Source organism: Dipodomys spectabilis, unplaced genomic scaffold (assembly GCF_019054845.1).
Source record: "Dipodomys spectabilis isolate Male_0828 unplaced genomic scaffold, ASM1905484v1 ptg000175l, whole genome shotgun sequence".
Lineage (NCBI taxonomy): Eukaryota > Metazoa > Chordata > Mammalia > Rodentia > Heteromyidae > Dipodomys > Dipodomys spectabilis.
The window spans coordinates 11,545,312-11,561,675 of record NW_024870852.1 but is presented as its reverse complement, the minus strand read 5'-3'; the positions used below and the strand labels follow the sequence as shown (position 1 = coordinate 11,561,675).

General features: G+C 43.2%; 1 protein-coding gene across 7 annotated transcripts in view; it reads right to left on the bottom strand.

Moving 5' to 3' along the window:
- Window positions 1-120: 120 nt before the first annotated feature.
- Window positions 121-16,364, bottom strand: part of Raly (RALY heterogeneous nuclear ribonucleoprotein) — a 68,248-nt gene continuing 52,004 nt past the window's right edge. For 4 of the 7 annotated variants that reach the window (XM_042694252.1, XM_042694249.1, XM_042694247.1 and 1 more), the window contains 7 exons: window positions 7,756-8,020; window positions 6,413-6,485; window positions 4,328-4,494; window positions 3,398-3,511; window positions 2,988-3,205; window positions 1,755-1,803; window positions 121-476 (listed from right to left, as the gene is read on the bottom strand). In XM_042694252.1, coding sequence (XP_042550186.1) covers window positions 1,759-1,803; window positions 2,988-3,205; window positions 3,398-3,511; window positions 4,328-4,494; window positions 6,413-6,485; window positions 7,756-8,011 — 873 coding nt within the window. In that variant the 5' untranslated portion in view covers window positions 8,012-8,020 and the 3' untranslated portion in view covers window positions 121-476; window positions 1,755-1,758. Of the gene's footprint in view, window positions 477-1,754; window positions 1,804-2,987; window positions 3,206-3,397; window positions 3,512-4,327; window positions 4,495-6,412; window positions 6,486-7,755; window positions 8,022-16,364 lie in introns of all 7 variants that reach the window. The other 3 variants (XM_042694250.1, XM_042694246.1, XM_042694248.1) reach the window with 2 other exon arrangements.

Below are 16,364 nucleotides of genomic sequence, written 5' to 3'. Positions count from 1 at the left end.
TGATCCCTGGGAAGGAGAAGGGAATAAACTGAGATCAGAAGGAATTCAGCACACTAACTTCCTGGTGGGGAGCAGGGCCAGGATGCCATCATAAGAAAACACAAACCATTTCATCTCAGAGCAGGTTTGGATCCAATCTCTTTATTGTTAAGGTCCCCTCCCTGTACCACCCGCCCTCCAAACCTATAGAAAAAAACCAAGCCTGGGAGTGTCCTGGGGAGAGAAAACAGTGTGGGGAAGTCCTGTGCTCTGCCCTCTGGCCCGAACAGTGCAGACAGGGAGGGCGCACAGGGATAGGGGAGGCCGGTAACTCCATCTGCAGAGAATGTGGCACTGGCTGGGATGCATGGGGGAGGAGTGCCTGCTGCCAGTTTTCCTGTAGTACCCACTATGGGTCCAGCACCCAGGGTGGGTGCCTGGCTGAGGCCTGAGACAGTGAAGCCTTTCTCCTGCTGGTGGCCATTGCTCCTGTCAGACTGAGAAAAGAGATTAAAAAAAAAAAAAAAGACAAAGAGACTAAAACTGAGTAAAAGGAACCCTGATAAATTTGTCATCATGGGAGTAGGGAAGAAAAGATGAAGGAATGATGTTTTAAACAAGATAACACCTGCATTCTGGATCTGGCCTCTTTAATATTCTGGCTATGTAACTGTGGGAAAACCTCATTTTTACCCTAAACTTCCATTTCTTCACCTGAACCACTATGCCTACTTTATAAACTAGCTTCACAAAGTAAAACAAGTTTAAAATTCCAAACAGAAAACCTATACATGAGGAATTTTTATACTTAACTGTTTGTGGAATTTTTTATGCTCAACTGTCCTATATTCAACTGGTGGAGCATCTTCATAAACATATCATTAATCTAAACAGTTCCCTGGGATTACTGGTGTTTGAGATCATCGTCCGAGCCTACCTTACTCTGAACATGGTTCTATGGGAATGGGTCAGACAGCAGGCAGAACAAAATATGGCCTGGCTTTCCTCTAAGGCAGAGGAGAGCAGAGTGGTGGCCAATAGCCAGAAAGTGGACTATGAAATTACACATTGATGGGTTTAAGTGTTGGCTCCCCCAACTAGTACCTTGGGATCTTGTTAGATATGTGCCATCTCCTGGCACTTTCAGTACCTACATTTACATCCAACATAACTCCCACCTTACCTTGCTGTGTTAAAGATGAAATCAGATAAAGCAGGGGAAGTTCCTATCCCCAGGGTATTTCCTCCTTGTATCAGGATCAAGTCCAAGCCCCTATGCCCAGTACATAACTCTAGCCTCTGATGATGAGTAGTGTGCTCTCCTTACACTGCAGCGTTGGACCACAGCACAGAGCTGGTCTCACTACACTATAAGGATTGTCACAGAGCTGTGCCTTGGCTAAGACAGTTTCCTTGGTAGGAATACTTCTCTCTCAACCATAAGCAGGATCAGCTTATGTATCGTCTCTTCCTCCTTCTGAGTTTCCTTTTGTTGTCATCCTGCTCACACTGGGTAGCAATAGTTTGTGTCCTACCAATGGACTAGGAACTCGAAGGTAAAGATAGTTAACATTGCTCACAATCCTTTCTGGGTTGTCCTGGATAAGAATGGCATCTGCTGCTTCTAGCTGCCAAGCCTCCACCACAGAGGCATCACAAGGTAGGTAGATATATAGGGGCCCTCATTCTTGGACACAACACTATCCTATGTCTGCTTCAGGAAAAAGGAACACCATCCACTGTGTTCCTCCCTGTACCTCCCAGAGCCCCCATACCTTCTTACTGCAAGGCCCCGTCCTCTGCATCTGTGTCCTGGCTGTGCTCCTGAGAGGGAAAAGGCAAGCAGAAACCATACATCACTTACTGCAAACTCTGAGTTCTGCATTCACAAAGGTCCTGGGGCTCAGGGCCCATCTGAGGGTACAGCACAGAGAAGGAGGGAAATGACTATGGAACCAGTCAGTAAGGCTGACCTAAGATTCCAAGAGGGTGGTTTGAGGGCTCCACAGGAAAGAGAAGGGCCCAGAGAAGATACATGTATGTAAGAATAGCAGGAGGGTTACTTCTGCACATGGAACAGACCTTGGACTGGAATAGGCTAAAAACCTTGTAGACTGGTCGACTCCCCATCTTTGGGGTGTTTAAGAGAATAAGATAAAATATCAGGTTAGAGTCAAAGAAAGAAAGAGCAGTTGGTCATGAGGAAGACCTTCTATCAAAAGACCTAGTCCATTTGTCCTCAAGCTGGAACCTAGTAGTGACTAGAAGGAGAAGCTCTAGACTTGATGACTTTCGGGCTTCAAGCCAGGTTTGGCCTTTATAAGCTATAAGGGCCTAAACAAGCTACTTGACCCCATCATCTCCCAGCCCCAGTCTTGGTTTCCCCAGAGTAAAATGTTGCCATTTTACTGAATCATGCAGGACTGCTCTTAAACAAGTTAGAAAGTATGGACAACAAGTGTGGGAACTTAAGGAGTGTTCAGTAAACTACTATATAAAAGGTTCATTCAGACCCAGTCTGGTTGACCTTCCCACTCGATGTTAAATGGTTCCTCTACTTCAGCTTGGATACTTCCAAAATAGACAGGGGAGGGGGTTCATCCTCTTATTAAACAGCCCACTTCAAGCTTGAGCAGCAACGGCTTTTAGAAAATCCTCATGTGGAATAGAAATCCACCCAGGCAACCCTCTGGAACTCTGCAGTCTATGGGCCATCCCCACCCCAAACCCAGTTCCCTTCTTCTCCAATCCACATGGAAAATGGAGGCCAAAATGGGTTCCACCAAGGTCTGTCTCAGTCCCCAGTGAAATTTCTGACTGGCAGCTGAAATAGGCAACTACTTGCTCTTTCTGCTTCCCTCTCTTCACAGGACTAGAACCTCTAGGAAGGAGGAAAGAACTCGAGGAGCAAACCAGCTCAGAGGCTCCTTCCATCTGTGACCCTCCTGATACTAAGAATACAAAGTAAATCCTGGTCCTTCCCAGCAATGCCCTGCCCAGTCCCTCACCTGTTCTTCCTCGCTGTGCGTCAGCAGCCCTTCCTCATCGCCATCATCCCGAGTCTGGGCTTCTCCCTGAGGCATGTCCACCTCAGAAACTGCATCCTCTTGTGGGGCTGGTGGTCGGGTGCTACTGCCACTATTACCAGTGCTGCCACCAGCACCAGCACCAGCACCACCAGCACCACCACTGCTGCTGCTGCTGCTGTCAACCTTCTTCTTGCCATCTTGAAGGGTGGGGGTAGAAGAACAACAACTAAAATTCAACCGAGCGGCTGTAAATTAGTACTTTAACAGAAGCTGACCTCAGCACAGTGGGTACAGATGGACTGGGATTTGCAGAACTCTGGGATTGAGATCATTTCCCCCGCTCTCCCCCAATGCACTATCCTCCCCATCCTTGGTCCTTAAAGGCTGACCTGGGTTGGCCCTTTGCTCCTCAGCAATCTGCTCCAAGCGACCCAACAAGGCGTCAATGTTGGACTTGATCTGTGTCAGCTCTGTCTTGATTGTCTGCAGTTCACTGCTCTTTACTGAAAGTGGAGAGGGAACAGGGCTGTTACCTTGAGGTATAACCCTAACAAAACCCCAACTCCATTCTGCAAACTACAACAGTTCCTTTTTGGCTCTTTTCCTGAGTAGGGAAAAGATGTCTTCTTGCAACTACCTGGAGACCAGCCCATTTCTCGGAATCTGGCTCTTTCTACTAGACATCTCAATACAAAAGGGACTGGGGGTACAGGAATACACACCTGTGGTAGGATCATGTGTGCCTGGTTGTATTCAGGGTGGAATCTGTTTTTAAAGGTATGAAAGGAGGGTCTTTTACAATCATTTCTACTATCTGACTGCAGTATATGAACATTACAATGTTTGTGGAACAATGGGCATGTGTAGACTTGTCTTTATCCTTACCCGAGGAAAAAAGATGCTATCTCTTTACCATGTAACAGCATTAGAATCTGTGTCCAAACAAAGCCCCTTTTCAAATGGGAGACTTTTCTTCTTGAAAATTTATGGAACTACTCATTTGGTTGTATTAAGAGTTGAATTGTGAGAAATTTGTTTCTTTTTTTCCAATGTAAAAAAAAAAAAAGTGATTTTTTTTTCCAGTACTGAGGCTTGAACTAAGGGCCTGAGCACTGTACCTGAGCATCTTTTTGCTCAAGACTAACACTCTACAACTTGAGCCACAGTACCACTCTGGCTGTGTATGTGGTACTAAGGAATCAAACCCAGGGCATCATGCATGCTAGGTAAGCACTCTACCATTAAGCCATATTCCCAGCCCTGAGTCTCTTATTTTGCTGATGATAAAAACACATATCTAGGGAGATGTTGTTACTCACACTTGATCTTCACTGAGCCAGTATTAATGGCTGTGGAGCGGCCAAAGAGCTTGACAGGTATGGTAGTTTTGACACGACGTACCAAAGGGACTGTGACCCGGGGTCGCTTCACAGGGACTGCCCTGGGCACTGGCACGGGTGATAGGCGACCACGGTAGTCAAAGAGCCTGTGGGGACAAAAAGGCCAGAGGCTGCAGCATGGTCTGTTGCCACCAGAGGTCACTGCAGCTCGAACCGTACATATGAGGGTATGAGTTGAATGACAATACTTTATCAGTCTGCTCCCAATAAGCTCTGGAGTAAAGAGGAAAGGCACAAACCCCAGTTAGGAACAATCTCTGAGCTTGTCTGAGACTCAGTTTTTCTCATCTATTTAATGAGGAATCGCTATTCAATTCAGTGTCTTCCCAAGTCTGCTATGAGAGAATCTATTTAAAAACAAACTTTAGAAGGTATGACAAGTGAAAAAAACCAGGATACCAAGATCCTCAACTCAGGAACTCATGGCTTCAGAGACATGCAGAGATAGACTGTAAGCTTATTCCTTTTGGATCTCCTTTAATTTCTTGTTCCATTTCAGAGATGGAGGCCAGGGATTTAGCAGCACATCAAGATCAGGGTCCCCAGATTGTGTGCTATCCCAACACTATCATCTGGTCCTCTTCAGAAAGCCTTTTCCCAATGATAGCAGCAACTCAACAGAGGTCATTCCACTGCTACCATCTTTTTTTTTTTTTAATTTATTGTCAAGATGAGGTACAGAGGGATTATAGTTACATAAGGCAGTGATTACATTTCTTGTCTAACTTGTTATCTCTTCCCTCATTTTTCTCCCTCCACTGCTACCATCTTTGTGCAGAGAACTGTGGCATTGGTCTGGGGAACATTTTGTACTATATTTGTGATGGCAGTCATCACTAGGCAATTCAATGTTCACTGCTTAGCACTCTTGTTTAGGGAATTCTTGTCCTAGGGATGGTGATGGCTGAGGTTGGGAGTCTCTAGGGATGGGTACAATCCTGGACCCTTTATTTCTACCCAAAAGGGACAGTTCTGGCTTTAGTCAGAAATCACTCAACCAATCGCTCACTCTCTAGATGAGACCTGAAAGATCAGTTGGAAGGGACTTGCCTAAAGTCACAATGAATTCAGTGGTAGATTTGGAATTAGCACTAAGTCTTCCAACTCCCAGACTAAGACACTTCCCACCACATTAAAATATTTCCTAATACCCTGCCCCTAGGGAGAAAAACTGAGACTCAAGAGATCCTGTTCTTCTTGTGCTACCTGGAGTGGGCAGCTGGAGTGAGAGAAGCAGGGAAGAGTCTGGGCCAGTCTTCACCATGACTTCTAGTCAACAATATGGCTAGTGGGAACCTACAGCAAGCCTCATTCAGACTTTCAATGGCTGCTGGCCTCTTAACTATAAATATAAGCCTAAGCAGCTCAGAATGAGCTCTGGCTTTTTTCTGGCTAACTAGGGACACCTCATGGAAGCAAGGAGAATGAAAAGTACAAGAATGAAAAACAGGAGTCTGAGGGCTCAAACTCTGCAGTTAGTTCTTTGCTGTTGTATATTCCAACTGGCTATGTTTCTGTAAAGTCCACTGGCTGTACAGTCCCTCAAGTCTCACTATAGGACTAGAAGGAGGAAGGACAGTCAGTGTGAGACAGTGTGGTATGATGGTGGTCTCTCTGGCCTGGGCATCTCAGAATGAGACCCTTGTGCCAGGTCTGCCGCTGACTTGTAGAGCAACCTTGAACAGATGTTTATTCATGTTTGTGGGCTCCCTTTCCCAACTAAAAGACTGAATAGGCTTCACCAGTAATCCTTTATAATCTTTCCAGCTTGGCTGTTCATGCCTGGGCACAACCCTCTTCTCTCACCTACTGTAGAAGCTGTCTTACTCGTAACCACAGTCAAAGCTGTAACCACTGGGGAAACAAAGGGGAGAAGGCCAGAGCTTAGCCCACTCTCTACAGATTGCCAAGTTCTAGGTTCAGCACACCGTCACTACCAGCATTTATTCTCTCTATGGAAAGAAGGACTGAACCCACACACCTAAGACAAAATGAGTGCCCCACCTGTAAATAGCAGATGCTGCTCTCTTTAGCCCCTTAGGTCTGTTAGGCTTGGGCTCTCCAGCCATGTTGATATCTGTGTGGAGGGAGAAGGCAAAGTTGGAATTCTGACGTGACAGCATTATGCCCAAACATATTATTGTCATTCATGTACCCACATAGTAATTTATGTACTTATGTTAATTACATGTACTGAGGCAGCCAATAAAACAATGTCTTCATACATCAGATACATACCCAGACATCCCACATTGATATGGTATTTACGTATTCATATACATGGAATCACATATATGCACATCTGCTAAGGAACTACTCACACATACATGCATATACCATGTACATCATATGCATATATACACAAGTATATTCATCAAGTATAGAGAAATATATACTTACCTCACATATCCAAGCAAGAAAGTTATACACACATAACATTTACGCTCAAGTATACTCAGATTTGGATGGGTATACATAATGTACATAGTTATATATAGCTGAGTATATACACACACACACACACACACACACACACACACACACACACACACACACACACACACACACACACACACACACACACACACATTATATGTAATTGTCCACAGGTAAAGAAGTCTACACACAATCTTAGATATTCTACCAAATGTATGTTTAGATCAATGTTTAATACATAGGACCTAAATAAATATTTGATAAATATATGCATACCTGCATACACATTCAAGTATATTCAAACACACACACTTACACACACCTATCCACAAAAAGGTGTAAGTCCACATATTCAATCACATCTATATACTTTGTATCAAATACATATATTGCCCTTCTCAAACATAAATATACACAAAGAAGAATGTGTATAAACAAATTTTACACACATTACACCGTGGATGTATGTACTAACAAAGGCAAAGGGACCTGTCCTGCTTTGTCCTTGTATTCCCAACTCCTTCCTCCTGGTGGTCAGAAAAGACTCTAACTTGAACCGTTTGCAGACCAAAGTAACAGACTATAACAGGGTCCACTGTTACCTTTCTACCTAAGGAATTTAAATTTTAACCAAACCTTAAAGCTTGCTATTAAGAAGCACCGAGAAAGCAGAGACAGGACAAAATAATTTTCAGAGGCTTCTGTTAATTCTCTTCTATAGGCATTATCATAACTACATAGTTTGTGACATAACATAATCTGTTCAAGTTATAAAATCTCTGAGCAGTAGAAGTGGTTGGGAGGAGTAGAGAAGGGGTCTAAAAGGAGAACTGAATTGTGAGGAACTAGGGAATTGACAGCAAACTACTCTATAGGATATTCAGATATTCCTGTGGAGAGACTTATCTTACCAAGCGTCTGTCCAGCCAGCACTCGTCCATTCTCTCCTAGCACAGCTGCCCGGGCATGGCGCTCATTGGCATACTGGACAAAGGCGTATCCCTTGTGTACAGAACAGCCAGCCACACGGCCATACTTGGAGAAGATAGTCTCCACATCTGACTTCTTCACCACAGCTGTGTTGAGGTTTCCAATGAAAACTCGGGAGTTGATGGACTTGGGGTCATTCTTATTGGTTACATTACTTGTCTGGATCTTCAAAGACATGGTGCCCACCTGAAAAGAAAGTCACAGTGAGTTTGGGTCCCAAGCTGGAATCAAGGGCTGCTCACAACGTGTATCCTGATTTAACTGATTATTGCTCCTTGCCTTTTTAAATACTCCTAGCCCTGCAACATCCAACCTCCTTGTTTCTGCATGTGTTTTCTTGCATCTCAGAAAGTTACCACTTATTTCATGCTTATTTCATGTGCTTTACATTGTTTCCTCATTTGGTACTCATGTAGGTAGACAAGCATACACTTAATATATTGCAGATGGGAAGAACCTGACATTCAGAGTCAGAGAAGTCACAATGCTGAATGGTAAGGCTGGGATTAACTAGTCTGCTTGACTGAGTCCAATTCTTTTAAACCCACACATTAATACCCATCTCAAATGTTACATCATTTAGAATCTAAATTTAAAGACAATCCTCAGCTCTTCTTTCTGTTCCCTCAATGTAGGACAACAGGCTACTCTAGAAGAGTAGCAAAGATCCCTCCCCCACGGTATAACCCCTGCTTTCACTGTATTTGATGTTGGTATAATTTGTGGAGGGGAAGGGAAAAAGCAAATCATTTAAATAGGGATACAGGTGGACCCATTACAACAAAAATGTACTCATTATCTTGCCCATGTAATTGTAACCCCTTTGTACAGTATTTTCACACAAAAAAAGAGTAGCAAAGAGGCTCTATGGTAATTACAAATAAATACATATTATAGAAACTGTTTAGTTTGATCTAGACATAGACTTACTTAGCCCACTACTATCAACTTCATCACTCTGCTTCCCAAAGTTAAAGCCAATTTAAATATCATAGTAAAACGACATATTTATCTGAAAAGCACCTTTAATAATCTCTTATTATTTCCTACGTTTGTGCTTATTTTCATTCAAACATTGTTTTGTTTTGCTTGAGAACAAATTTGCAAATACTTTGTTTTCTGTACTCTGGGTATGTCTCTTTTTTTCTTTTTTTGGGGTCGGTCATGGGGCTTGAACTCTGGGTCTGGGCACTGTCCCTCAGGCTCTTCAGTTCAAGGTTAGCATTCTACCACTTGAGCCATAGCGCCACTTCCGGTTTTTAGGTGGTTAATTGGAGATAAGAGTCTCATAGACTTTCCTGGCCGGGCTGGCTTTTAACCGAGATCCTCAGATCTCAGCCTCCTGAGTAGCTAGGATTACAGGTGTGACCCACCAATGCCCAGCTAGGTATGTCTTTTATCCCTTTGCTGACTTCTTTTTCTAAAGAAGGTATACTTAGGTATAGGTTCCAGGGAGAAGCAGCTCAATGTCAAAAGAAAAGGCCTTGGCATTTGTATGTCCTGTAGATATCTTCTGCTCATTGGTATAGGTTGGTACAACTACAATCTCAACCTCCTCAGGCCATTTCAGAAGATGCCACATGTATAAAAACTTTCACCAGGGGCTGGGAAAGTGGCTAGGTGGTAGAGTGCTTGCCTTGCATGCATGAGGCCCTGGGTTCGATTCCTTAGCATCACATAAGCAGAAAAAGCCAGAAGTGGCGCTGTGGCTCAAGTGGTGGAGCGCTAGCCTTGAGCTGAAGAGCTGAGGGACATTTCCCAGGCCCAGAGTTCAGTCCCCACAACCAGAAAAAAAACAACTTTCACCAGCCAGACCTATTTACCTAATTATTTGAGGGCAAAGAGGACTTATTTCCAGAGAATTAGATAAGAAAGCTAAGAAAACAAGTAAAAGAAATCTTTTTGCCATACTAAGGTGAAAGACTTCGCATGTCTTTTAAATATTTCTAGTTTTAGAAGCTGGCATGCTCTGGCCAGCTGGTGGCACTCTTTACAAGAAAAATCATAGGGTGGACCAGGAGACATGAGGGGTAGGCATGCACCAACTGAAGCCAAAGACTGAGGGAATGTCATCACTGCTACTGAAGGCTGGTACCAGCTTAGGAATCTACTTGGAAGGGATGAACTCTTATTACTTAGTTTACCTTTACAGCCAATCATCACTATGTATAAAGCAGTGAAGGACACCAATTACCCATTTCACGTAACACTTGTCCATGTGATTCCTTTGAGTGGCTCACTTCTCACAGTTCTGATAATCCCTCTCTTACTTGGATCATGCCATTCAAAGGGCTAATTCCTTGTCATCATGAGTATACAAGAAGGCGATGGGGCTCCTATGTGATATCAAAATCACTAAGGAAATAGTTTTGATTTGACTGGAGGAAGCCAACCAGGACTTCAGTGCAACTGAGATAAAGGAGAGAAGGGATGATTTCGACAGACATATTGATGACTGTTGGCTGTCACTGACCTGGCAGGGGTAGGATAGTTGTGGATACCTCAGACCTCTGCCAGAAGCCTCTAACATTACTGAGCAGGAAGTATTTGCAAAGCACCTGTGCTTGGCACTATGGAGGCATCAGTAGGCACTCCCTTTAGTAGTATATTCAATCTCTCAGGTTTGGCACTACCCAATCTTCTCTCTAATCACCTGAAGTATGAGATAATGTACATTAAAAAACTTTTTAAGCCCTTTTCTATTCTAGTAATACTGACATTTGTGGACCATTCTAGATTAGGGCCAAGTTCAGGTGAGAGTATGTTCTGTATGATACCAAAAGGAGCCATGTCACATGTAAGTCTATTTCCTGCATCTGGTCAAGGAAATCTGAACACTGATTAATCTAATTGTTTGGCTTTCTGCAGAAAGGGTCCCCAGGGTAATCTAAGAACAAGACAGTTGGGCATGGGTGGCTCATGCCTATAATCCTAGCTACTGTAATCTGAGGATCATAGTTCAAAGCCAGTCTGGGTAGGAAAGTCCATGAGACTCTCTAATTAATCACCAGAAAACCAGAAGTGGAGCTGTGGCTCAAAGTGGTAGAATTCTAGCCTTGGGTGAAAAGAGCTCAGGGACAATGCCCAAGCCCTGGGATAAAGCCCCATGACTGACCTCCCCACCCCCCCCCCCCAAAAAAAAGAACGTAACAGTGGGGCCTTTTAAGGTGATTAGGTAATGAAGACAAAATCCTCACAAACAGGTTTATATAAAAAAGACTCTAGAGAGCTAATGTGTACTTTTTACCACATGAGAATGGGGCAAAAGGACAGCTGTCCCCTAAGTCAGCAGCCACTAGGCCCTCATCAGACATTGAATTTGCTGGTGCCTTGATTTTGAACTTCTCAGCCTCCAGAACTTTGAGAAATAAATTTCTGTTTATAAATCACCTTTTCATTTTCTTTTTTTCTTTCTTTTTTCTTTTTTTGTCAGTCGTGGGGCCTGAACTCTGGGCCTGGGCACTGTCCCTCAGCTCTTCAGCTGTAGACTAGTGCTCTACCACTTGAGCCTCAGCCCCACTTCCGGCTTTCTCTGCTTATGTGGTACTGAGTAATCGAACCCAGGGCCTCATGCATGCAAGGCAAGCACTCTACCACTGAGCCACCTTCCCAGCCCCCAACTTTTTCTTTTCTAACAGCAGAATGAAAGTGAGGCCAGATAGGTAAGGAGAAGTAAACTGAAAAAAAATAGTAAGTATTAAAAAGGCTAGATTCAGAAGTTGGAAGAGGAAGTAAACTGAAAAACCAGAACTTGAGCAAGCTACCTTCCATCAACCACTACTACCCTTTTTAGATATTAAGCCACAAGAATAGAGAATATAAAGAACCTATCAGAACCTGCCTTCTCCTTGAAATGTAAAGCTACAACTCGGCTTTAACTACTTCAGAGGCTAAGATGGACAGTCTACCTCAGAGAAAAATCTTGCAAGATCCCATCTCAACTAGCAAAACACTGGACATGGTGGTACATTCCTGTCAAACCAGCCACATGGAAAGCTGAAAACAAAGTCCCCATCAGTCTGGCTAAAAAGCAAGATCCTATTTATAAAAAGGACAAAAGCAAAAGAATGTGGCTCAAGTGGTAGAGTACTTGCCAGGCAAGGTTAAGTCCCTGAAAGTTTAAATTTCAAATGGATAGAGAGAAAATTAGACATTACATCTGGCAAAGAGAAGTCCTGAAGGTACCTCTTGTTCTTGTAACCTGGGTAGGCCTTGATAACAACTTGATTTTTTTTTTTTTTTTTGGTCGGTTATGGGGCTTGAACTCTAGGCCTGGGCACTGTTCCTTAGCTCTTCAGCTCAAGGCAAGCACTCTACCACTTGAGCCACAGTGCCACTTCCAGTTTCCGGTGGTTAATTGGAGATAAGAGTCTCACAGACTTTTCTTGTGCGGGCTGGCTTTGAACCATGATCCTCAGATCTCAGCCTCCTGAGTAGCTAGGATTACAGTTGTGAGCCATGGGTGCCTGACTAACAACTTGATATTTTAGAATAAATACCATCCATCTTGGCCACTCAGAAGCATTGTTTAATCACTAGGAGATGCCAGATAATATGACCACATGTATAGCACCAACCAGTATAAAGACCGAAGATAAAAACCACTATTTTATGACTTTTATTCCTTTTTCCTGCATTAAGAAGCAGGACACATCCTTCCCTCACTCCCTCTCAACTTTATCCTGTTACTCTAAAATAAATCCCTACTAAAACTTCCACCTAATGAGTTTGTATAAGCCTCCCTGAAATTCTTCCCATATTGTATCTCAAGTTCCTGTGACTGAGTAGAAACTCAGCCCTTATCTGGTGACTAAAGGACTGTGACATCTTCATATTGCTAGTCTCATTTGCTGTGGATCAGCATAGGTGACTCATTTAAGGCCAACAGACTAGTGGGGAAGTAGTTAGGGGGTTTCATATTCTACATACTACTATCTCAACAGTTATCCTAAAGCTTCTGAGTCTGCCATGTCACCCCTCTGGGCTTCTAATCCTGCCTTAGATTAAATCCAGCGTTACCCATCTCTGACCCACTTCTGATGAAAGATGATCTCAAAGGTGGCTCAAGCTGGTGTCTTAGTGCTGTTTAGAATGTTCAAGCCAGTCCCGATGAACTCTACTGGTTTTATTCTCCTCACGGAGATGAACACAACAGTGAGTGAAAGCCCACTAACCTTAAGTAACTCTGAGGATGTCTGAATGGTTTAGGAGAAAAAGCTGACAGTGATAGGGAGATGGATTCTGTAGAATCCGAACAATTATTTACAGATCATAACCAGGCCCTCTCCTTGGTTCAAAAAATATTGGTTACCAGACAGCCAGGGATGACAGAACATCTCTATTAATCTCATTAAACTCACCAGGCAGGCCCCTTCTCATCAGCATCGCCCAAATGATCATTATTGGCCAGACAGAACTAATTTCCCAAAAAGTGCTCCTTTAGTTCCTTAGCATTTCTATTCCCATGAGCAACTTCAGATTTTTTTTTTAATTATTTCCTAATAACAAAGGCAAAATGTATACAAAATAATAAAAAGAACACAGGCTCTGGATCCTGTACTCACTGATGAGTTCTTAGCTGAATGGGCAGTACCTGGCCAGAGGAAACAGGTCACTTGGGGCATGTGTATGAAGGTCACAGTATATCTTGTGCCTGGTCCCTTCCTGAATCCTTTGTTTCTAGCCACCATATGAGCAGTTTTGGTCCACCAACTCTCCATCATGATATTCTTTTTTACCAATAGACCCAGAAATAATGAAGCCAGATGACCATATGTTGAAACCATAAACCAGAATAAATCCTTTTTCTCTTAAGTTGACTTACTCAGGTATTGTATCATAATGACAAAAAACACACCAGACAACCCAACTGCCTTATAAGAGCAGATGAATCCAACCTGGCACTTAGGTCACCCACACTCCAGCCCTAATATGCACCATTTCACCTGAGATCAGGAAAGTTAGGGTAGGGAGGCTATGCATACTCACTCTTATTCTAGTACTAAGTACCTAGGAACTCCAAAATGGTGCATCTTCCCCATGCCTGTCAAACTACTACTGTATAGGTCTGGTAAAGATGTTCCAGGCTTTGCTCAATCGCTCTCACTCCTCAATTGTAACATGAGGCTCTAGTTCCATAGTAAAACATTGTTATCAGTATACGGTAAGCCCTGGAAGGTCAAAGCACAAACAGAAGTCAAGAGGGGCCTCAGTCTTCTTTCCTCACAGTGTGGTCTGAGTATATTATCGTGATAGCCTGCCTTTCCTGCACCTTACATACTAACTCTATCCTTGACTAGCTTTAGGCTGAGGTTTAGCACATGATAGAAGTGCCCCTTCACAGATGTGGAGAAAAGTAACAAAAGAGTGGGAGAGTAATTATCTTAGACTTGTAGTCCCCAAAACTGATTATTGCTAATCGAACTGGGCGCCAGTGGCTCATGCCTGCAATTCTTGCTACTCAAAAGACTGAGATCTGAGGATTGCAGTTCGAAGTCAGCCAGGGTAAGAAATCCATGAGACTCTACTCTCCTATTAACCACCAAAAAGCTGCAAGTGGAACTGTGGCTCAATTGTTAGAGTGCTAGTCCTGAGCAGAAAAGTTCAAGGACAGTGCCCAGGCCTTAAGTCCAAGCACATGCACACACACACGCACATATACATAGAGATTGCTAATCTCCTTATTTGCCAAAGCAACCCCACCTATCTAATCATAACTACAAAAATTCAAATTCTAAGCTAACTATGGATCAAGAATTAATGAACAAATTAACCATTTAATCATCCAGCAATTGGTCTAGTACTTTACTTCCAGCAGGGACACCTATAATGTCCACAAAACACCGGGAAGGAACCTAAGCAAAGCAATATGGGAGATCAGAGAAGGAGTAAGAAAACAATAGAAAGTTCTATGAAAAAGAAAAGTGTTGCCAGGCGCTGGTGGCTCACACCTATAAACCTAGCTACTAAGGAGGCTGAGATCTGAGGATCACCAGTCAAAGCCAGCCCTGGCAGGAAGGTCCATGAGACTCTTATCTCCAATGAACCACCAGAAAACTAGAAGTGATACTGTGGCTCAAGTGGTAGAGCAGTAGTCTTGAGCTGAAGAGCTGAGGGACAGTACCCAGGCCCAGAGTTCAAGCCTTACAAATGACAAAGAAAAAGAAAAGAGGGAAGTGTTTAAGATGAATTACCACTGAAAAAGGAAGAGGCTACACTAGCAGGATGAACTGTAGGGACAATGTACAAAATGTGCCCTCCCCCTTTCTCTCACCCCTATCTTCCAAAGTGTATATGGGCCTAGGAAATAAATGTTTAAGTAGAATATCAACTATTCCTTGATAGATACAAATCTGGTCTTAAAGGAGTACACAGTTTAATATGAGCAACTTTAACAGGTACTTGTTGGAAGCTTTACAGGCATAATCTCTCATAATTCTGATCACAAACTAATGAGATAAGTAGTATCACCTTCATTCTACAGGTGAAAAAACTCGCTCAGAAAGCTTAATGTTTTATCCTCAGTTACATTAACTGACATGAATGAAAGATCCTGTTTGTCTTGATTTTAAAAACTTATACTCTTCCTACTCCTGAGATTGTTCCCATTAAGCCTTCATTCACAAGAAAAATGCTATTGGTTTTTGCTGCTTATGTGCCAACAGACCCATATGACTACAAAAGGCCCTTCCAGGATTAAATAGGTGCTTACTGTGTACCAGGAACCACTCTAAACCTCTTGCATATATGTTGTAACCATTTCACAGATGAAGAATTTAAGCCTTAGTACTTAGTTTTACTCTACCCAGGCAATGGCAGAACTGGGACAAATCTGTATGAGACAACAGTTGGTCCTTTTAATCTCAGCACAATATTGGCTTCAATGAAGAACAAGTCTTGAACCTGCTTGTAGTTGGTCAGCTTCTTCCTCTATCTCTTAACATTTTCTGATTTTTGATGAGGGTACCCACTCAAGTCGAAGAGCCATTCAGCACTTGTTGTGAGACTGGGGTACGGTCCCCTCCCCCTTACCATGCCTTAAGGGGCTGGCTCCTCACAGTGATAATGTGGCAAGATTAGTCACTGCTTGCTGTTGGTTGATTATAGCTATTCTTTTCTGTAAATGAAGTTTAAAAGTCATCAAAGGGTTTGTCAGCTGTGACTTATGAGCCTCTCTCCTGCAGGGAAGTCAGGCAGTGACAAATGCCCTTCTCTTTCTGCTATCCATTATAAGTCGGAAGGTGCCATGTTCCAATTACTGGAGACCCTGATGCAGCTCATAGAAAACCCTGCTCCAAGCTGTAGCCATTACTCAGGCCTGGCAGTGCTGCCAGCAGGGCTGCTCTAGGCCTTAGGCCTTAACCCCACTGAGTAGAAATGGAGTGTTTTCCTGACTTTGTGAGCTGACTCTTTATACTCCTTAACTTGTATTAGCCCCTAATGGTTTACCCTAAGCACATCTTACAGTGTACTTTTGCCATGTGGCTGTTGTGAAGCCCAGACTGAAGACTGCCTAACTGTCACGAGGAAA